The sequence below is a fragment of the Armigeres subalbatus genome, chromosome 2 (assembly GCF_024139115.2).
Source record: "Armigeres subalbatus isolate Guangzhou_Male chromosome 2, GZ_Asu_2, whole genome shotgun sequence".
Lineage (NCBI taxonomy): Eukaryota > Metazoa > Arthropoda > Insecta > Diptera > Culicidae > Armigeres > Armigeres subalbatus.
The window spans coordinates 408844495-408868310 of NC_085140.1; the positions used below are offsets into that span (position 1 = coordinate 408844495).

Below are 23816 nucleotides of genomic sequence, written 5' to 3' on the forward strand. Positions count from 1 at the left end.
ATTAAGATATGCTATGGATAAGAACAAACTAATTGCACATAATATTGATCACTTCTTACAAATAGCATAACTTGATCTTCTCATGATATTTTAGTGAATAATATCGATATTGTAGTCTGCTCTTTTATCTCTTATATCAATCATGTCCATATCTCATTTAGCTATCAAATCAACATTTGATCTGTCATAAGACGAGTCGACAGGTCACAGTCGTCTTATGACAGGTGAAAACATTCCACTAAAAAGCTCAAAATAATTTTCTTATCAACATTTGATATTAGTGAAATATTTTCGTCTACTCGGGGTGGTATACATTAAGAGAGTGGGATTGTTAACGTCACCTATTTTGGATCATGGGAGTACCGAAAAATCAAAGAAATTTTCTAATAATATTCTATGGGCAGGAGTTGTCCGGATCATAAAAGGCGAGCTAGTCCATCTCATCAATAATTTGTTAGTAGCTTATGACACTTTGATCATATTACTGGCTCAGTTACATAAGTTAGTATAAGTACCACACCGATAAACAATGGATAATATTTGGATAAGGAATTGTCTAAAGCAGGTAATGTGAAAATGATTGATCTTATTCCTTCAAAAACTACAGAAAAGTGGCAAAAATACACTTGGTGCTGCATAATAAATAATATGAACAACTTATAAACAATATACACAAATACATCATTAAACACTTGCCATAAGACGAATTCGTACTATCCCATTTAATTCCACCATTTGCTAAGTGCCAACAAATATTTGCTTACTTTGCTAAAACAATTCAATAGGTAAATTTGGCACATTTTACTGCAATTGGTTCCCAAAAAGACGATTTCGATTTCAAGCGCATAAACGTCCACTCGATTAAAAAATCATGATGAAAGAACCACCGCACTGCACTTTTTCGTGTGAAAATTAAAATTTCTCCTTCTACGCATATCATAGGTTCCAAAAGTGGCTAATGTAGTCGATAATCAATTTCAAGTGCATAACCATCTATTTGGTGCAAAATCACGAAGAAAGAGCCGTCGCACGGACTATTTTGGTGCAAAATGGAAATGTCCACTTCTACGAGTTCCCTGGGGTACCTTTCAAGCGCATAGCCATCCATTTGATGGCAAATCATGAAGAAACATCCGCCGCACGGCATATTTTTATGTAAGAACGAAACTGTCCCTTCTACGGAAAACTTATGTTGATACAAAGTGAATATATCTAGTGGAAATAAATGGAATATTGGAGTATTTTAACCTTGTAACATTTTATAACACGCTCAATATTAATGAATCTATTTGGTGCAAATCACGACGAGAAAGCCGTCGCACGGCATGTTTTGTAAAAAAAGGAAATGATCTCTTCTACGGGTTTCCCGAGGGTACCTTACAGGTTTCAAGAATGATCATTGTGGTCGAGATTCAATTTCAAGTGAATAACCATCCGTTTGAAGGAAAATCATGAACAAAGAGCTGCCGCATGGCATATTTTAGTGTGAAAAAAGAAATGTCCCGTTCACGGCTTCCCCGGGGGCACCTTAGAGGTTCCACGAGTGGCCAGTTTGGTCCAGCAGATTTATTGTTTAATTGGCTCGAGTCTTGCTTTTCATTAGCTTACTTTTGTACCAAATATTGTAGGTGGAAAGGGTAAGTAAATATTTATTCACCATTCTAATGAATATTTCTGGGCCTTGCGAGCAAAGGCGTAGGATTGCCAATCCGGAGATGGCGAGTTCGATTCTCGGTTCCGGTCTAGAATGTTTTCGGGTTGGAAACTTTCTCGACACCCTGGGCATAGTGTATCCTTTGTACTTGCCACACAAGATACATACTCATGCAATGGCGGGCATAGAAAAGCTTTCAATTAATAACTGAGGAAATGCTAATAGAATACTAAGTTGAAAAGCAGGCCAAGTTCCAGTTGGAAGAAGAAGAAGAAGAAATTCATTCTTCTTCTTTCTCACAAATTATAACAAATTATAACATTAATCAGTAGGGGAAGGTGGTTGGTTACAGGCACTGGTTGATTGTCGGCACCCCGTCGTAACTTTTGACAGAAAACAGATGTGATCATTTTGACATTTGCCATACGTGTGCTAAGTAAGTACGACCTTCTTGTGTCCATTTCCGAAGCATATAGAAGTCTTTGTTTCGTTTTACAGAGAAAACACTTTTCTGCAATTCCTGATTATAATAGCTGGTTTACAGTTTGCCTTTGAGTGATAAAACGGCCTACTTTTCCATACCAACGAATGGTTGCTTTAATGAACATTTTGCAATCAAATTGGTGCAAATGCAAACACTCATTTGGGTGAAAAATCAACATCACGACAGTAGCTACATGACTTCATTTTGCTGAATGGTGCTCAGACAAAACCTGTTGACCTATCGTAGAATAAATAGATAATTATGCCCCTCTCTGTAAACGGAAAAATATTGCATAGTTATAACTATTGCTATTTCTCATCCTGGAGATAATTTTTAGAATGCAAAATACACATTTGTTTATTACCTGTACAATACTATTTAAAAACGAAACCAACGATATCGAACTGCATCTGATTCAGATCCATATGATATATGAATGTCGAAGTTATTTTTCACTAGAAAACGGTCTAAAAACAGTTAAAATGCCTCTATCAAAATTGTTGTTAAAATATATCCCACCATGTTCCATGTACACCCGATTCTTTTTTTTACACGGGGGATGCGTTCCGTGTAAAAAAAGTTTTATGATTTCTCGACGAATTATGCAAAATGGAGCAACTTTGCAAAAATTTTGTATGGGATTTTTTTACACGGCCGTGTAAAAAAATCCGTGTTAGAACAGAATCGGGTGTACCATGTTAAAAGTTGAATCTGAACGGCAAGTGAAAATAGCGGATTCTGGCTTTAATTAAAAACTTGTAAATCATTTCCGATGTCACACAATTATTTAATTGCTCAAAGCGTTCACCTTCCACATCAGTAATAAATAAAGAAATGACTATTTTGTTGGAAATACATTGAATTAAAATAAAAGTAATAGCTTTCCCGGTAGTTTAAAGTCATGATCAAGCAAAAGCATTAGCATGGTGCCTCAAATGGTTTCGATTCCAAATATTTCTGTGCCGGCTGTATACGTTGGTAGTCCTGCTTAATCTTTCTAGAACATTGAAAACGTTTATCGATTCATCGGCAGCCATAGTACCCACTTATCCCGTACTTTCACTTGCCACCTTACATAAGATCGATTTTTTTTTGCTCCCTTCATATGGCCGACAAGGATCCCGTGGAAGTCGTTTCCCGGTGGCCATTGCCTCTGAAACCAGCATATCACATCATGGTCACAAAATTGATGAGTTTATCTTTCGAACTATAAGTAAACTTTGTAGTTCGGCTATCATTTGACTATTCTGAAGGCATTTATATTTCTGGGTCAATATGACCCTTACATCTTATTCGTAACTTTATTTTGTAGGGTCGTTCCTGTTGCACCTTAAAATTTATTTTTCATAGGGGGGATTCAAGTATGACGTCCACTACTTTTTGAGATTTCTAGACCCCCTTCCCCCTCTGTCACGCTTCTTGGTATACATAGTATATGCACTGTCACAAAATCTTAGACCCCCTCCCCTCCTAAAACCTGTGACATCATTGTTGAAGGACCCCATATCAAATGGTTTATTTCCATAAAATATTAAAAGTCAAGAAATTTCAGAACGACCGGCACATCAGTAAAAATGTTATTTTACTTTGAAGCTCCGTTTTGGGTCATATTGACCCCAACATCTTACTAAGGTTAGATCTTCTTGGAAAAAGCTTAGGGTCGTGATAACTTTTTTTCAGATTGTGACACCCCCCTTCCCCCATGTGGTTTATCATGGTCTTTTGGTGAACTGCTCCCACCATAATAAGGTAGCAGTCGAAACGTTTAAAGCAAAAGATGGCGTTGATTCAGTGCTAGTAAAATCGAAACTTCATCTCTATAAAACTACTAAGCAGTGCAAACTAAGTGCAGGAGATCATCTTTTCACCTCATACTGCATTCCTTATCACTACTTTCTTCTAAAGTATGTTTTAGTAATATCGTGTTGTGCTGAATCATTCTCAGTTGATAATGATTGCAGTTTTCACGTGCAAGTTTTTCAGGAGAAAACAGTAGGCTAGTTATCGCCGACGATTACTTCTCAAATGGTGGTATCAAACGATAATAAACACAGAATTATCATTCAAATATAAACCTTACTAATACTAGCTAAATGTCAACAGTCTCGTTAAATCTTCTGTTTGGCGTTGTGGTTTCATGGTAGAAAGAAAAATGCGTTCAAAAAGTAACGGTAAATGCTTCAAATCAAGATACGATTTTCAAACGATTCGCACTCGCTGGCGAGTTTTTATTAATTGATAATTTAAATGTGTTATCGCGTGTAAGTGTTCATCACCCTAGATTTTTTGAAAACTTGATTTTGCTCTCCCTGTCCTCGGATTAGTAAAACATTTTAGAATGAGTCCTTTACTCTTGACTTATGTTTTTCAATCTAATACTTGAAGCACCGTGAAGTTACCTTGAAAGTCTGTCATTCAAATCATAATATTAGACATTTATTTGTGTGTTATTTTCATCTTAGAACCATTCGCGGAATCCCAGAATTGTGAAAGTTTTAAAGTATTAAAGACCATGTTTGAAAGGTCAGAATTCTGATAGGATAATTGATCCGATAGTCGTGGGTGTTTCTATAGTTGCGGTAGTGTTGTTCTTACACAATCTACGTATTTAACACAGCAACCCATCTAATCAATCAAACTTTAAACCTGTCATTATATAAAATAACGGAAAATGGTTTGGATTTCCCTCAAAATCGGTAAATTATCACTCAAATACATTATATGTTTCCATTATATGTTTTGCACCAAAAGTTGCGGTAGTGTTCCCATAGTCCCATTTGAAAATAATGGGATTCGCAACTATAGGAACACGAATAAGAAAATATCACAACTATTGGAACACTCCACCAATAATTGAAGGTATCATTTTAGGCAACAACAAAAACGATGCTGCAATTGCGAAACTTTTCTTTTGAAGCAAAATCAGTGACTATTCGTTTGCATACCTGAGGTAGGTAAAATGGAGTAAAGGCTGGAACATGCTTAGTTACTCCACTATTGGGTATTTTACCCTAACATTGATTTTGTGATCTATGATTTCTTTCATAATTCCATAAAATTCAAGGATGAATTTAGAAAACATAACTTTTGATGTCCGAATCCTTTATCTACTAGATAGATTGTTTATTGTTTATATCCATATTTCTAACAGTTTGTTCAATTTAATGTGAATCATTAAGTAAGCATTAGGAAGATTCATATATGTAAGCGGTTCTTAAAAGGTACCCGTTTGAACTTTAACATCCATTGAGGTACCTCCTATTTTTTCGCTGTAAATGAAAATAATCATTAGAGGTGTATGAAAAACTGACCAGAAAACTAACCAGATATGGGCAGTAGGGTGGCTCAAATTAGTATGGGAAAAACTTTTTTCAATTTTTTTGATGGGCCGCCCTCTTATTCAGTTCTATTTGATGCCCTGATGCTCTGGACAAAATTTCAGCCAAATCGGTCAACGTTTGGGCGGTGCTAAACTCATTGGAAGTTTATATGCAAAAAAGTATGCAGAAACATCCAAAAACAGTGAATTGCAGTTGGACGACACAACTTACGATGAAGAACTATTATTCTCATTCAGATCTTGAAGAATTTAATACATAATGTTATGCAGAAAACCGCGAGAAGATTAGAGTTTGCCCGGCTAAGTTATTAGCATTTCTCTGAAGTGGGGTTTGAGCAAATTTCGTTTCTTTTACCTGTGAAAAGAAATAAATTCACCCCTACAACACTCCAGTAAAATGCTAATATCTTTGCCTAATAAACTCTAATCTTCTCGCGGTTTTCAGCAAAACATTATGTATTTAATTCTACAGTAACTGAATGAGTATCATGGTTCTTGATCGTAAATTGTGCCGTCCAACTGAAAATCACTGTTTTTGGATGTTTATGCATACATTTTTCCATATAAACTTCCAACGAGTTTAGCACCGCCCAAACGTTGACCGATTTGGCTGTCAGGGCATCAAAAAGAACCGAATAAAAGGGCGGCCATCAAAAAATTTGAAAAAGTGTATTTTGAGCCACCCTAATGGGCAGCCTCTTGAAAAAAGACTTCCGAGCCTCTTGAAAGGAGGCTTCCGAGTCACTTGAAAGAAGGCTTCCGAGCTTCTTGAAAGGAGGCTTCCGAGCCTCTTCGAAGGAGGCTTCCGAGCCTCTTGGAAGGAGGCTTCCGAGCCTCTTGGAAGGAGGCTTCCGAGCCTCTTGGAAGGAGGCTTCCGAGCCTCTTGGAAGGAGGCTTCCGAGCCTCTTGGAAGGAGGCTGCCGAGCCTCTTGGAAGGAGGCTTCCGAGCCTCTTGGAAGGAGGCTTCCAGGCCTCTTGGAAGGAGGCTTCCAGGCCTCTTGGAGGAGGCTTCCAGGCCTCTTGGAAGGAGGCTTCTGAGGCCTCTTGGAAGGAGGCTTCCAGGCCTCTTGGAAGGAGGCTTCCGAGGCCTCTTGGAAGGAGGTTTCCGAGCCTCTTGGAAGGAGGCTTCTGAGCCTCTTGGAAGGAGGCTTCCAGGCCTCTTGAAGGAGGCTTCCAGGCCTCTTGGAGGAGGCTTCCAGGCCTCTTGGAAGGAGGCTCTGAGGCCTCTTGGAAGGAGGCTTCCAGGCCTTTGGAAGGAGGCTTCCGGGCCTCTTGGAGGAGGCTTCCAGGCCTCTTGGAAGGAGGCTTCCGAGCCTCTTGGAAGGAGGCTTCCGAGCCTCTTGGAAGGAGGCTTCCTGAGCCTCTTGGAGGAGGCTTCTGAGCCTCTTGGAAGGAGGCTTCAGGCCTCTTGGAGGAGGCTTCCGAGGCCTCTTGGAAGGAGGCTTCCGAGTCTCTTGGAAGGAGGCTTCCTGAGCCTCTTGGAAGGAGGCTTGAGCCTCTTGGAAGGAGGCTTCTGAGCCTCTTGGAAGGAGGCTTCCGAGCCTCTTGGAAGGAGGCTTCCAGGCCTCTTGGAAGGAGGCTTCCGAGCCTCTTGGAAGGAGGCTTCCGAGCCTCTTGGAGGAGGCTCTGAGGCCTCTTAGAAGGAGGCTTCTGAGCCTCTTGGAGGAGGCTTCCGAGCCTCTTGGAAGGAGGCTTCCGAGCCTCTTGGAAGGAGGCTTCTGAGGCCTCTTGGAAGGAGGCTTCTGAGCCTCTTGGAAGGAGGCTTCCAGGCCTCTTGGAAGGAGGCTTCCTGAGCCTCTTGGAAGGAGGCTTCCAGACCTCTTGGAAGGAGGCTTCCGAGCCTCTTGGAAGGAGGCTTCCGAGCCTCTTGAAAGGAGGCTTCCGAGCCTCTTGGAAGGAGGCTTCCGAGCCTCTTGGAAGGAGGCTTCCGAGCCCCTTGAAAGGAGGCTTCCGAGCCTCTTGGAAGGAGGCTTCCGAGCCTCTTGGAAGGAGGCTTCCGAGCCACTTCAACACTGAACGGTAACGGTTCCCGTAATGCTGTTAGATCACTTTTTCGAAGTGTGTTACGGAGTAAGATCTACAAAACTGAACCCATGTTTCAAGCTCGTTATTACCCGTAATTAATGATTAGGTAATTAAGGATTCGTCGTATGTATTCCTTGCTGCCGATAGCAGTTTTTGAAGTGTAACAAAAAAAGACTCGAATTCTCCCGTTTGAGGCTAAACTATATGCAGCGGAAGCAACTTTTTAAGCAGTTAATTAAAAAAAAACCTTGATGCCCATCATCCTAGGCTGAACTTATTGCTAGACCAAAAATCGAGTTAGGGGTTTGAATACGTACTAACTCTTCATTAACTGTTGACAATGGTAGTGAGAGAAACACACGAAAATTCTTTTTACTGAACAAAATATTTTAAGCATTTTTCAGTGGAATGTATTCAACCGTCTAAGGCGAGTTTAGTACTCTTCATTTAATTCCACTACGTTTTGTTATCTTTGCAGATACGTATTTCGACCCCAACTGTGAGGTCGTCTTCAGTGTTTTGTACTTGACTCGACTGTAACGTCTTAAACTCTTTAGCTTGAAATAGTTTTGTAGATAGAACAAAATCCCGGGTTTGGAGCTTTACTGGTGATATTCTAAAAGCACGACAAGGATGTGGCTAAGGCTCAGTTGCATGGCCAAATAACAGTATTACTGTTCTGTTTTCGCAATAAAGGATTGATTTCCTCTAAACAAGGGGCGCGCCTTCAATGAAATTTCTCTCTGTGAAGGATCTAAAGAGCGGGACCGAGTCATAGATCTAATAACTGAACGCAGTAGCACACCCGAATAGGAAAAAAAACGCTGTGCGGAGGCTTCGGAGCCTCTCGAAAGAAAGATTACGAGCTTCTTGGAAGGAGGCTTCCAAGCCTCTTGCAACGAAGCTTCTGAGCTTTTTCGGGAAAAGCTTTCATGCCTCTAATATGGAGGCTTCCGAACCCTTAGATTCTCGATTTTAGTACATAGTTAATTGCCTATGTTCCGGGTATAAGCCATCCGGAGTGGAAATTAATTATTGTCGATTTTAGTCACTTGACGTTTTGTCTTTTTAATCTTTTGTTCCACAGTCCTTCATACAACGTGCTGGTTGTGGTGAGTGGAATTTAATAGGCTTTGATATACTGAACGCCATGCATATTATGTACAACACATAGTTATGGAATAAAAATTTACACAATTATCAAAAGTGTATCAATAAGTTTTTATATGAATTGTAATAGTGGTCATTTTCCAACCCTCATGTATAAACACGTGGTTTCTGGGTGGTCCCTTAGGACAAATTGAGCTACTCTAGGGTGGACAAAGTAATGTCTTATTTAATCTGACTAAGTGAAAACAACTTATTGGTTTCCTTTCGAGAGTAACCGAACCCCGATGCCTCATTGTTCAGCATTTTCAAACAACAGTTTACCGTTTTTAACCATTTCTACCAGTACGAGCATTGACCAAATGTATTATGTTCAACCTTGTGTATCAGATTCAAAAGCAATACAAGCAGGGAAGATCCTTAGTTGATACCCCAAATTGTGACGCAAAATTGAAAGTGGTTGTAGCCAATAAACATTTGTAGACCCCGCATGGAAGAACTTGGCGTTAACAGTTTCAATGAAAATTTAATAAATACCAATTTCATTTAATGTTTTGTGACTTATGCCATTTTGGCATTCGACTTTTCAATACTTTTTCATTAAATGAATAAGTATTTCCTCCTTTTTTACATACGTTTGATAATTTGATTAATGTGAAGAATTGACACTAATCTTGTGCTAGAGAGTAAGTACTATTAACATTTTTATACCATATGATAACTGATATGTTGGATCACTGGTAAACGCTTCGTAAATACTTTTTTTTATTTAATCACCATTGGATTTAGGAGTTTACTTAGGGGGCTCATATTGACCATATTTCTCCTATCAAGAAAACTTTTTCAGATAGACCCGAAAACTGTGGGATGATTGAACACGTTTATTAATTGGCCCTACTATATTTTTTTCTTATACTCCTCAACGAAGACTATACCACAAGCTACGGCTACCAAAAACATCCTTTTCGGATTGAAACGTACGCCATAAAATTCTGTAGGGTGGGTTGGTTTTCAGTGAAGTAACTACATATTTGTAAACTTTGGGTTGAAGTGAACTTTTATTTCTTTTAGCGGACACACACCTTTAAATTTTTAAAAACATAAAAAGGTGCTGGAACGCCCCATTCAGATTCATTATATTTTTACGTAGATTCCAACATTTTTAAAGTAAATTGTATTGAAAAGTTCCATGTTCCAGTCTATTTGATATGTAGCTGTTGCGTAATATTTGTAAACGTGTAAATTATAACAGTTTGTGTTTATATGGATCAAGTTTTCATTACATTTTTTCACAATTTTGATCCAGGAACCATTATTTTGGCTGCATCAAAATCAAACTCATAAAAAATTACTAGCATTAATTGAGTATTCCATAATTTAACTCTTAAAAAACATATAAACTTAACAAGAGAACAATAAAAGACTTTAAAGTTTTCAAATACTGACAACCAACCTGTAAACAACATAAATAACGTCTCCGGTTGGGCTTCAAGCCGTATTTAGAAAAGATCAATTATCCTAAATTGGTGTAGGTGTAGAAATCAAATGCATTGGTCATGCGACCGAGTTGAACACATCAGAGAACTTTCCTAGTATCTAAATTTGTGTTTCTGTGGCTGTCCAGCACACAACGTCAACATTAATTTTCGTTCATATAAAGTCGAGTCAGTTATTGTTTCCACTACTGCGTTCAAGCTTAAGATCCAGCCATAGCGCTGTCATGATTTTTCATCATAATGGCGTAAACGGAGTAACTCTTTCTTATTATCATGCTTTATTATGTTGGTCTTATTCCTCCGAATACCAGCTACCATTATTACCAGTAAACCAGAAGAAGAAAATCTTCCATCCGGAGCACATAAGCTAAATCACCGATTTTCACTCCGACATTCGCCACTTGTCGCTACAACAATGGGTGGGAAAATCCGTTTCATGTTCAACATTCTTATTCTCATTGCTCCACTCTCCCAGAAATAATTGTATCTTGATTGTTTTCAAAATATATAAATTATAGTCTGCGCCGTTTTACCACCGGCTCCGACTTATTCACTAATAGTTAGATGGTGTATATTTACATATAATTCATTAGATCTTTCTCCTTCTTGTAATCAGCACTTCTTGGCTGCATTGACTTTGTCCCATCTTGGCCATTTTTTTTCTTCAATTCCTTCGATTCTCCTGCAAATTAAGATTCAAAAACTCAGGGGAAAGCCTCATTTCCACGCTTTACGATGGCTGACTGCGCTCAGTCACTGTTATGATAACTAATCTGCAATACTAATTAGATCACACGCTCTTCTGCCTCGAAGGTGTTATTTTCCCACAATTTCAAGAAAGAGACAAGGGGAAGCATAAAAAGACAAACTTATGTATCTAGTTGTTTCTTTATTTACCGTTACGATTGTATTATAAGTATTAGGCATAGATGTTTTTGAAAGGGAAATACGCACTGGACTTTTAATATAATAACACGTATTTTCGATAATAACATCAACCGATCAATCAGAACCAGACCAGTCTCACAGGAAGGATGGTTTCGATAATTCAGAAGTTTAAAAAGATGTTTTTTCAGCTTGTTTTGTGAAATGTCTTCGCTTGTCATAAGACGAATGAGTAATATTCCATTTTCGTATTTCCTACTCAACAACCTTATATAACCCATGGCGAGTCAAGTACGAGACATTGAAGTCAGACCGCATCGAGCTTTCGTGCTGTGCAGTTCTATTTTCTCTCTTTGCCGAAGGAAGTTTTTAATACTACCCGAAGCTATTTTAATTGCAACAGTGCTTCTCAGCGCTATTTGTACCCACTGATCCCGTTACGATCTTTGCAAGGACCCGTGCCTTCGTTTTACGTTGGACCCGTCTGCGGAAGTAAAATTCCGACAAGCGGTGGTAATCCTGCAGGGACACCGTTCTGAAAAAAAACCTCTTAGAAGGTCACGTCTCCACGCTCAGCAATGAGCATTAATAAAAACAAGAGGAAGGGCGAGTCTCTGAATTCTCCACTTCCTTCTAAGAAACAAGGTTTCAAGACCGTCCTGCCAAAGCGCGGAAAAAATAGAAGGAAGCTGGAGACTTCAGATATTCCTTCTAACTTTAACATTGGAAATTATTCTTCTCCTATCGAACTGAGCAATCAGTTCGATTTGATTCATGACGAATTTGAGCAAATCGAATCTACCTCTAGCCCAGATGATTCGATCCATGCGAAAAAGCAAAGGATTCCGCCAATTGTGGCTTTAGTAATGAGATTTTGAGTAACCTTCAGGGGATCAAGGTTTCATTTCAGATTGCCAGGAAGGGCGATTGCCGCGTTTTGCCGGGATCTTTTGACGATCGCAAACGTCTTCTTCAGTATATAACTAAGCAGCGCCATAAATTCTTCACATACTGAGCGATTGTTCAAAGTCGTCTTGAAAGGTCTCCCCAGTGATGATAAATCACTGAATGTGATTAAAATTGAAATTTCTCAATTACTTGGATTTGCACCAGTCCAAGTAATTAAGATGAAAAGAAATCTCGCTCTGGTACTTCTCAGAGGGGTATTTCTCAAGAATTTTATTTAGTTCACTTTAACAAAAGTTTGGAAAAGGCCTGTATTATGTCCCATGTCCGTGTTACATCCCCGCAAGGTGGATTAATCAGGGTTTTTATTATTTCAAACTTATTGACCCGGCAGACGTTGTTCTGCACAGTAGGCGAGTTGCCCGTACGAAATTTCCATATGAATCTTAATTTTAGTTTTTTACGATTTACTCAACTCTAATCGTGATTTACCTGTAAGGAAATATAATATAAACCCGTCGAAAACAATAACAAACATATCTGCTGAAGGAATGAAGAAAATCCATCAAGCCGTTTTCGAGTTATGCGGATACGAACACAGACCATTTCATTTTTGTATACCTATTTAGGGGAACTGTTCCATTTTCCATCTCACTGAACATATATTCATCTCATCGCAAAATAGAGAAATCCAGCACCAATCTTGTCGCTTCTTTTTGCTAACATGCGTGCTCACTGCTGAAAAAAATCACAAAAACAAATCAAATTCCTATTCATTGCTTTGTTTTTGATGGGATGGAAATGGGATGGCTATGAGAAGAAGTGCCGAAACGTTCCCCTATATATAGATAGATGTGCAAATGCGCAACACTTTGGAAATAGAAGTCTTCGTTCTCATGTATTAACGATAAACGTTTCATTTGCATTCTTTTTTTAATTTCTCAGACCCTTTTTTACATACTGAGGTGCTTAAGTTAAGTGTACGGATTTCGAAGCCCCACAGTACAGTCGACTCTCCACATCTTGATATTTAAGGGATTGCTAATCTGCAGCGGCGTGGGCCGGCGTGAGCTTATTTCAAGCAATAGAAATTTTCCGATTTTTTTTCCACAAATTCCTCCGCAAGTCCCAACAGGAAGTGCTCTGAAAGCTGCTCCAGTAGTTCCTCCAGGAATTCCTCCGGAAGGTCCTCCAGAAATTCCTCCGGAAGTTCCTCCAGGCATTCCTCCAGAAGTTCCTCCAGAAAGTTCTTCCAGGAATTCCTTCGGAAGTTTCTCCACGAATTTCTCCGGAAGCTCCTCCAGGAATTCTTCCGGAACTTCTTCCAGGGATTCCTCCGGAAGTTCCTCCATAAATTCCTCCAGAACTTCCACCAGGAATTCCTCTGGAAGTTTCTCCAGGAATTCCTCCGGAAGTTCCTCCAGGAATTCCTCCGGAAGTTCCTCCAGGAATTCCTACGGAAGTTCTTCCGGGAATTCCTCCCGAAGTTCCTTCAGAAATTCCTCCGGAAGTGCCTCCAGGAATTCTTCCGGTAATTCCTTTAAAAATTCTTCAGGAATACCTCCGGAAATTCCTATATGAATGCTTCCGGATTTTTGCTCAGGGAATCCTCGAGAAGTTCTGTAACTTCTTGAAGAATTACTCATACAATTTTGCCTGAAATTCTTTCTGGATTTCTTTCGAAAAGTCTTCCAAGAACACTTCATTAATTACAACGCAAACTCTATAAAAATAATCACGAGGATTCTTCAGATATTTCTTCTGAATTCCTTCCGAAATTCACATGGAATTCCACTAAACCCACCTCCCGGGAATTATTCGGGAAAATAGTCCAGGAATTATTGAAGAACTTCTTATGGAAACTAGATTGGGAAATCTAGATCAAGAATATTATACGCGCATTCCTCTGGGAATTTTTCCAGAAATTCCTACCCCAAAATTCCTCCAAGGAAAGTCGTTCACAAATTTATAAATTCCTCCAAAACATCATAAATTCTCACGGTTTTTTCTTTATTGACTTATTTAGGAATTCTCCAAGAATTCTCTCAAAAATACCTACAAGAATATCCGCAAAATTTCCTCAAGGTACTGCTCCGGGAAATTCCTCTCTAATGAAGAATTCACGACGGAATTTTTGTGGGAATATCCGAAAGAGTTTATAAAAGATTTTGATGATCAATACATGAAGTATTTCTTGAAGAAATTCGCAAAGGCAAAGGAATTCCTGGTTTGAAGAAATTTTTGAATTTATTTCGTTTGGACTTATAGGAGAAATTTCCGAATAAATTCCTAAAAGAGTTTCTGTAGAAATACAAGAAGTAGTCGAATCATGGATGATTATCTGGGCCATGAGTCGGATGGTGTTTGCCTCGCGCTTGATTTGAATCGTGGATGAGATTCGAGACTTTGAGTTTTTACCAACACTGCTCGCAACGGAGCTAACGGGCCCCATTGACCCACCGTTATGATTATTGAAACGATAATTCTTTCGAAGACTTTCTCTAAACAAAATTAGAGTCAATCGCATATTGTTTAGGTGCGCCGCAAAAAAGTTGAATTTCAATTAATCTCTTCCGGATTTATACATTTTCCCAAGAATCCCCAAAACATTTTCAGAAAGAAAAAGTCTAGTTAAATGACAAAATTTATAAGAACTATAAGAACTTGGTGAAAATATTGAAACAGGACATATAACACTCTCACCGACAGCAGTCCAAAAAGTCTTTTTCACTTAACTATTTAGTAAATTTCCAAAATACATGCATAGGGATAAATGAAGATAGAGTTTCTAAGGAAGTTCCAGGTGTCAGAGACACTCTTGTATCTATGGAGTTCAGTTAGAATGTAATATGCTTCGGTTAACAGAAACTCAAATATCAGTAACCGGCCTTGGATTGAAGTTTTGTTTTCTCCTCATTTCCAGGATGCTCTTTATTTCGTTTTGGGCTTCAATCAGGTCCTCTATACACGCACGCGTGTCTCCAATAGTTAGTACGCGAGTTCAGTTATCGTCTCTCTTCTGGTATACGTTTTACATATCTAGAACCCTGTATTACCATTGAAAAGGTTTTCTGGGATATGTGCTATATGTCCACGTTCAGCTCACTGGTACGATAGTTACACTGATAACACACTAAATTGCTATATTATATATTAGGGCAGAAAACTATTTTTTTAAGTCTCGGATGTTCAAAATTTATATGCTATTTGACTCAGCTCTGTGCATCGGGCTAATATCTATACATGTATATAATGTGTGCATTAGTGTGCACTTTTTTTATTGTTGATTGTTTTGAGCAATTCCAAGCAACTGCATCAAAATTTTACAAAATTTTTAATTCATGATTTTCTATTGAGTTGAAACTTTGCACAGTTTTTCAATTTCATCTAAATCGTCATTTTTCGATATCAAACCTTTTTAATGAGTCACGACTAACTTTTCAAAAGGGTGTATGTGAAAATGGTTCAAAAATATTCAAAGAGCTGCACAGCAAAAGCGGAATGTTCGATTGTTATGATTTTTTCAGCAAAGTTAGACAACTAAATGGTGATTCTTAAAAAAAATGAACACCGTAAAAAAAAATTTTTTTTTGCTTTAGAAAATATCATTTTTGTCACAAAAACTCAAATATCTCAAAACCCTATCTTTTTACGAACGTTAGGAAAAACGGTCCATTATATTAGCTATCTACCATAAAAATTTGGTGATGGTAAACTAATAAACAAAAAAGTTATGACATTTCAAACATTACACAATTTTCACACATAGTAAACAAAAAAAAAATTCCGTGTATTTTTTTTCAAGAATCGCAGTTTGATGCTGATTTTATTGTTAAGGGCCTTGCGTGAGTTAAACAAGTTGTTTTTATGATATAAAAATATGACACAAACTCATCTACAGGTTTTACAATAGTTTCTAGGTCACACCTATCCGTGGTCACCCATTGCTCAAATGATAACTGATCAATATATTTTTCTTCAAACTCAGCGAATAAAGTATTTTCCAATGATGAAGAACCTGGACAATCCGAGCAAGATCGTAGATAGCAATTTGATGTTGTATTTTCACACAAAAGACTACCAGTTAACATTTTAATATCCTTTGTTAAATTGATTCTTTTCAAACTATGTAAAATAAGATTAATATTCTCATGGGTTGTGCACACACACACATTATGTGTTCCTGAATTGGAAAGAAGCTTGCATTGCCTTGGCCGAAGGCTTGCAAATGAGGAAAAACCTACTTTAATATTATCGTGAATTTCCTTGAAACGTGTGTACGCTTCTTTCAAAGTCGTCATCATTAATCGTTTTTGAATTGCTTGACGCTTTCCATCTTTTTTTACTGATAGATAATCTTTTTGACCAGGCATAGCTCGACTTACTTCATCATCTTCAAAATATTGAACTACTATTTCTTTTGTCTCATCTGTTAATGCAGTACTAGACCTAGTATTTTTGGTTGAAAGACAGTTATTCTTCAATTGTTTTGCCTCTTTTACTGTATTTCTATTGATTTTGAACTCATCAATGGCATCCTGAATAGACCATGAACTTGGCAGCATCGACAAAATCAATAATTTTTCTTTCCTTGTCGTGGCTGCATTGGAGAACCTTTCCTTCATATTTATAATTACCTCATCGTAGTCTGTATTTTCCACATCATCAGGTCTTAATTTGAAGAGGTTTCTTCGTACAGCTTCGTTTACTTCACGGTATTTTTTCTCCGGGTAATAAACGTAGTCCATCTTACTCCATTTAATCGGAGTCACTTTTATCCCAGCTATGCCCTCGTTAAAGCGTTCGATGTTGACCTTTTGGATACACTCTTCTTCCGATTGATTTGTTGAAACAGATTTCGCTGATGGTACGGTGGCAAGGCTCTCAGCACTTGATACTTCTGGCAATTCCTCAGTTGTTGTCGTTTTCGAACTTCCTGCGCTCTGCTCAACCGATGATATACAGATTGCTCTTTTGTCAACGTTTAGACGACAGGACGTGCAAATGCGTAAATTTGTATTCAATGTGGACATTGGAGCATAACCAGTCGCTTTCAGTTTATCTATGGTGCTTTCGGTGAGATTTCGTAACTCTTTTGAACACTTTTTTCCATCAAACGGCCTACAACAGTTGAGAAAGCGGCTACCCATGTTGTTCATTATATTCCAATAAACAAAATCACTTTTAAGTTTTTACTGACTAGTTTGGTGTCATTTGCTTGACTGAACAAAAAAATTACCAGTTATAAGATCTTTAACAACCTTAGTGGTAGTAATTTTTTTGCTTTTTCGTGAGCATTGTCATGGTATGTATCTATCATGCATTTGTTGTTGTTGAAGATACCCGTTTCCTCCCGATCATAAAGTCTATTCTCTAAGAGCCGTTTAAGCCGTTTGGCAGCGCAATTACTTGAAACTTTACCGGTCGCAACTAAACGCGCTGCTATAACAGTAGCGCGACTGACAGGTGACCAAATATGGTAGATAGATAAGATAAGAGCGCTGGTGAACTGTCAACTGTCAAACGTCACCGGTACGGAATACAGCAACCAAATTGAGAGCCGAAAATAGTGACCGATACGGAAACGAGTAACGAAACTAAAATGAAAGCGCTGCGCGGGTGATTAAAATGCTCGCGACCGATAATGATGCTCTAAGAGGTATATTTTTTGCAGGTAAACTATAGACGTATACGTGTATATAAATCTTTGATTTTGCAGCTTTTGTCTTAAAAATAACATTTCTGGTATGTTTCTTATTATCAACAGGTTTCAAAACTATTAAAAGAATTTTTCGCCAGTCACGTACAATGAAAATTATGACATTATCAATACTTTTGACCACAACACTGGATCGTGTCTAAGTTTTTTATAGATGCTATGAATAATTAAATCAAAATATCATGAAAACAACTTGTTTAAATCACGCAAAGCCCTTAACAATAAAATCTGCATCAAACTGCAATTCTCGAAATAACTCAAATGGAAAAAAAATTTTTTTTATCAATTGTGAAAATTGTGAAATGTTTGAAATGTCATAACTTTTTTGTTTATTAGTTTACCATCACCAAATTTTTATGGTAGATAGCTAATGTAATGGACCGTTACGTTCGTAAAAAGATAGGGTTTTGAGATATTTGAGTTTTTGTGACGAAAATGATATTTTTAAAGGTAAAAAAATTTTTTTTTACTGTGCATATTTTCTTTTCATTTAGTTGTCTAACTTTGCTGAAAAAGTTATAACAATCGAACATCCCGTTTTTGCTGTGCAGCTTTTTAAATATTTTTGAACCATTTTCACATACACCCTTTTGAAAAGTTAGCCGTGACTCAATATGAAGATTTGATATCGAAAAATGACGATTTAGATGAAATTGAAAAACTGTGCAAAGTTTCAGATATTTTCGAAATGGTCGCTCAGGATCGACTGGCATGCCTCCGTGGAATGCCTCTTTCCCACTCATCCCAATCGAATGCAAAAAGCTCAATTAGTCGGGATTCTTTTTTTTTTGTAATTTTCAAACGATTTATTGCTGCATGCAAGAGTTATATACCCAACCAACAGATGGCAGATTCTAATACAGTTCTGTATAAAAACTTTGCAAGGTCCATAAATTCGATAGATTTTATTACAATTTTTGCATTGAAATCTCACAATTTTGTATTATTTATATTATTTTATATTACTCTTTCCTTCCCACGATTTCGACAGGAAGGAATCACTTTAGATAAAAATCAAAAACAAAAGTAATTTTACATAGGGACACGGCAGGTATTTTCGTCTGTTCGTCATAGTCTCGAAAACCAATAAAAAAGATGCTTATTTTAAAACTCATACGTATCAAATCGTAAGCTCAGGAGAAACGTTCTGCTATAGTGGAGTTCTAGCAAATGTACGTTGCTTTCGTTGGTTTTAGCCCCTACGACGATGGACGGAAATACCTGCCGTGTCCCTATCTCGTTACGCTGGAATATGGAACTCTGAAGTAGTGCGTAACGGTGGCCTGGGGGTGAAACAGTGAGCTAGGCAGTTAACGGAGCCTGTAATGCTGGGTAGACACCTTTTCGTGATGCATTACGGAGTAAGATCTACCACACTGTGCTCTAGTATTTTACTATTCTTATTTAGACTTTTGGGGCCCTCCTTAGCCGTGCGGTAAGATGCGCGGCTACAAAGCAAGACCATGCTGAGGGTGGCTGGGTTCGATTCCCGGTGCCGGTCTAGGCAACTTTCGGATTGGAAATTGTCTCGACTTCCCTGAGCATAAAAGTATCATCGTGTTGGCCCCATGATATACGAATGCAAAAATGGTAACCTGGCTTAGAAACCTCGCAGTTAATAACTGTGGAAGTGCTTAATGAACCCTAAGCTGCGAGGCGGCTCTGTCCCAGTGGTGGATGTAATGCCAATGAAGAAGAAGATTTAGACTTATGAGTGATGGTCGTAAGAGTATGCAACGACTATAATTTGCTTTTAGATGACCCATTTTTTGCACCTTTTGGATGGAGTCAATGAATTAAATATTGAAACATAACTCAATCTTAGGCTGGTTTCGAAGCCGACGACATGAATCTCCAAGCTCCTGAGGGCCGATTAATTAGGAAAGAAGCGGATACAAATATGGTGGTTCTGTTGAACCCTCTGACTGATTAGAGCTCTATGTATAGGTGAGATTTCGGAATGCCAATCGCAATGAAATTAGATCTCTGTACAAAAACGAATTCGGAACTCATAAGAAGAAGCAAACATATGTTTAAACTTCGATGCATGGTCAAAAACAGTATCATCCCATTGTTGAAGCCGAAACTGATTGAGGGGCGTGCCTTTGAGAGTTGGTATAAACCATTTCTCGAAAAGCATAAATAGCGGTACCGTCAACTGGGGGGAAGATGATCATTTCTAAGACAAAACATGCAATAACAATGTATGTTTACATTTTAAATCGAAACAAATATTTTCAAAACATGTACTGCTATACGTTGCAATAATCAACAACTTTAATAAGAAAATTATTTTGAGCTTTTTAGTGGAATGTTTTCACCTGTCATAAGACGAGTTTAAACAATCCCATTGAATTCCACCACTTAATTGTATCTTGACAGATACGTATTTCGACCTCAACAGTAAGGCCGTCTTCAGTGTCTCGTACTTGACTCGACTTGTCGAAGTCGAGTCAAGTACGAGACACTGAAGACGGCCTTACTGTTGAGGTCGAAATACGTATCTGTCAAGATACAATTAAGTGGTGGAATTCAATGGGATTGTTTAAACTCGTCTTATGACAGGTGACAACAACTTTAGTTTTCTGAAATGCATTCGCATTTATTAAAATAAATTGAATTATCATACATTTTTTGAGTAATCTGGTTTGGGGTTAAGTTGATCAAGACAGCTCTACTAAAATCATTATGACCCAGTAGTCAAAATACATTAGGTTATTTGTATGAATGTTGAATTTACTACGTGAAGAAGTTTACGAAGTCAATATTTGAAACGAAAATTGCGTCTCTTTCTTCCACAAAATACATTTTCATGATTAAAATCTAAAAACTCGGATTTCTACCTAGCGGTAACACTACTTGAACGGAGAATATTGTTGACTACCGTTTCATAAAAAAAATTGGCACTTTTGACTGACACATCAAATGATCATCTTCCCCCCAGTTGACGGTACCTCAAGCTAAAGAGGCCTCACATTAAGTTTGAGAAATATCTGAATAAAAACGACTACTTCATTTCTTTTCAAAATATATGGAGCAGAAAGACATACACTAAACAAATACTACGAGTATACAACAAAAGTTCAATGAAACAGACGCAGTAGTTCATCCCGAACCAAAAAAAATTGGCATAGCTGAAATTAGTGAACAACAAACAAAAGTTTTTAATTGTAAATCAATAGTTACTTGATTGTTTTCACTATTTTTACACACAATTGATTAGTAGTCTAATGAAACCATAAAAATGTGCTAAATTTTGCTTTTTGTAGTTGAAACGATTTAATAAAAATGGGAAGGTACAAAAATTTATGAAGTATAGTATCTGTTTAAAAAGCTTACATAACCTTCCAGAATTGTATATGCCAAGATTTTATACACAATTGTATTGTTTTTCTGTGTGTGGCAATACCCGTGAACCAGTTCATCAAAGTATGTGTTTTGTTTATTACAAGATAGGCTATATTCCAGAAATCAGGTTACCATTGCTCTTTAAAAACTGCGTTCACTTATTATTGTAATAAAGGGAAAACACGCATTTGTTTTAATACATGTATTCCGAAATAATAACCTGAGTATAAATAGTAACCTAAAATAACAGAACAAGAAAATAATAACAGTTAGCCCCAGTACAGTAGAAGAACATGCAATCGAAAACAATAACGCAGAAACAAAGCAACAGCCTTACCAATAACTCATCTCATAAGAAATGCAATTCCATCATTACAATGATGGGGAAATCACTATGGAGATCACGAACAGAGAAAAAGTTTACGACCTCTGCCCGACACTGACATCTTTCTCACCCGAGATTGCAATTCTTTTGCCTCAAACGGTTAGTAATTGCGTGCGATTGAAAGACTATGTGTGTAACGACTAATTGTAGGAATGAAGCAAAAAAAACAAATACACTGAATTCTGTTTATACGCGATTTTCATTTTCTCAATTTAACACTCATCCTAAATGTTTAACGCATATTACTTATCATGTGATTTTTTTTTAATTTTTCTGGATTTTTTGAAACATGTTGCGAAGGTTTTGGTGGTAAATTGAAGTCACACGATCAAAAATACGAGCGTAAAACATCGTGTAAAAACAGAATCCTGTGTAATAGATACGAGGGGGGGCGAATGAATATGCTGGAAAAGATGTAAGAAAAAACAGAAAAATTCTTTCAGTGCAAAAAAAAGGTTGTTGTCTCTACTTCTTTGGCAATTTTATTCCCAGTTTAAAATGCTTAGACTTTTCAGTTGGTTGTCTTTTATCTAGAAAAGAACGATTATCTGAACGGTAAAAGTGTGTCTTTTCTTAATATAGATACGCTAGCTTTATAGAAAAAAAAGTTCGTTGTCAGATTATTCCTTTTCGAAAAAAAATATAGTCACTTTGTTTCCGACGATATTTAATTTTAAATACCTTTTTTTCTTTTTATTCTTTAAAACCTGCATATATCACTTGTTTTCAATGTCTGTCTGTGTGATCAATCACGTAATCTCTCGTCTTAAAAATATTAATCTTCATACAAAAAATCTGTCAAAATACGACTTTCCTTTAAAAATAGAGCAGGAAATTAAAGTCTACATTTTTTTCTCTCACAATTTCTGTGAGAAAATTTCTTACGAAAAATATACATTGAAAGTGTTCCATTCTTCTGACACGCACTCTAAATATATAGAAATTTGTTCATTGGCCTATACATTCTTTCTTGCATTCACAACTTTTGTAGTTCTTTAGGAATAAAAAATTGAGATTACTCACTGTTTGCATTATGCATACGGTATGTTCGCGTGTGTTCGTAAAAATACTGTATATAAATTAGCAAATATATATAAAGATAGGTAGTTCGCACACCCGAATCGGATCTAGATTAAAAGTATAAAACAATAAATAGTGTTTGTTACCCTCTCCTGTTTCCTGGACATCGGAAAGATAGCTATGGATTGTTTTACGAAATACCACCACCGTGTGTGCTCCAGGCCACATCCGAGATCGGCGGCAGGGAACCAGCGGAACCGGATCCGGCACCCGCCGCATTCACATTGTTCGCACTGGTGCTATTGTTGTTCGTGCTGTTGGTCGCACTGTTGTTCCGTCGCAGTACGTCTTCCGCTCCAGAGCAAGGTTGCCGTGGGCCCGGTTCCGGCGTGTACGTGAAGGTCAGTCCCGTAGCGTAGATTATGCCGTCGTTTCGTACCAGCGATATAGGCACTTGCGTGGGCTGACGGACCTAGAAGAGGTTATGAAAAGAATGTATAGTTTCAGTCATTTTTTTTAAAATGATATGATTATCAATTAGTGAGAACTAAATAATGAGTGGCTATGAATTGCCGCTTTGGGGGGAGACCGAGGATGGTTGACCGAGCTTTGCTTCCGGAATATGCTTCCGAGAATTTTCACACGAATATATTTGATATCTGTGTACTCCGCAGGATGTACTGAGCTCCCTATTACCTTTCTCTTATATGATATAATTCAAGACCCGATATCATGCATGTTTTGGATGAATTGAAATTTCGCCAATAGTATTCTCAACAAATAAATTGCATCTCCACATTTGTTTGTGATGTTTTACTCTTCTATCTGACATAATTTGGTATATTACGTGACAAGATTTCAAGTAAAGGTAAATTTTCCACTCAATCCGTACGTTAGGTAAAATTTCAGAGATGGCGAGATGTTTCCGTTTGTTAAATCGTTTTACGGCTCAGCACTTCTGAAGTTAGGTTTAACATACGGATTGTAAGAAAAATTCAACTTCGCTAGTTTACCATTCCTGTTATCAACTCAATTGAGTATAATCTTTATGTCTTTGGTACCATAGTTTGTTGAACCAAGGATGAAAATCTTAAAACTTAACGGCTAAAGTTTCATTGAGTTTGACGAATACGTTTTATTCTGGATTCAATTGAAGTAAATAAAGATATTTTAAAATAAAATATGATGTTCAAATGAAGCCAATAAATTTACTTCCAAGAAATTTCCACCCAAATTCGATATGAACATAACTTGAATTTCAATACTAAACCATTTGAATCACAAGAGAAGAGAGTGGCATACGGATTTCGAGAGTTCTACAACTACAACATTCTCACAACTGGAAATCTTGATTTTAAAAGTGTGTTGCTCTTGAAATCAATCAGATGCACGTGTTTTACCCTTGAAGTGTTTTACCCTTTTATCTAAATCGAGTCAAAGTCCATTT

At 37.5% G+C, this 23816-nt stretch overlaps 1 protein-coding gene across 2 annotated transcripts in view; it reads right to left on the minus strand.

Moving 5' to 3' along the window:
* Nucleotides 1–21805: 21805 nt before the first annotated feature.
* LOC134213358 (suppressor of hairless protein) overlaps nt 21806–23816 on the minus strand; it is a 65356-nt gene continuing 63345 nt past the window's right edge. For both annotated transcript variants that reach the window (XM_062692350.1, XM_062692349.1), the window contains exon 5: nt 21806–22841. In XM_062692350.1, coding sequence (XP_062548334.1) covers nt 22560–22841 — 282 coding nt within the window. In that variant the 3' untranslated portion in view covers nt 21806–22559. The remainder of the gene's footprint in view (nt 22842–23816) is intronic.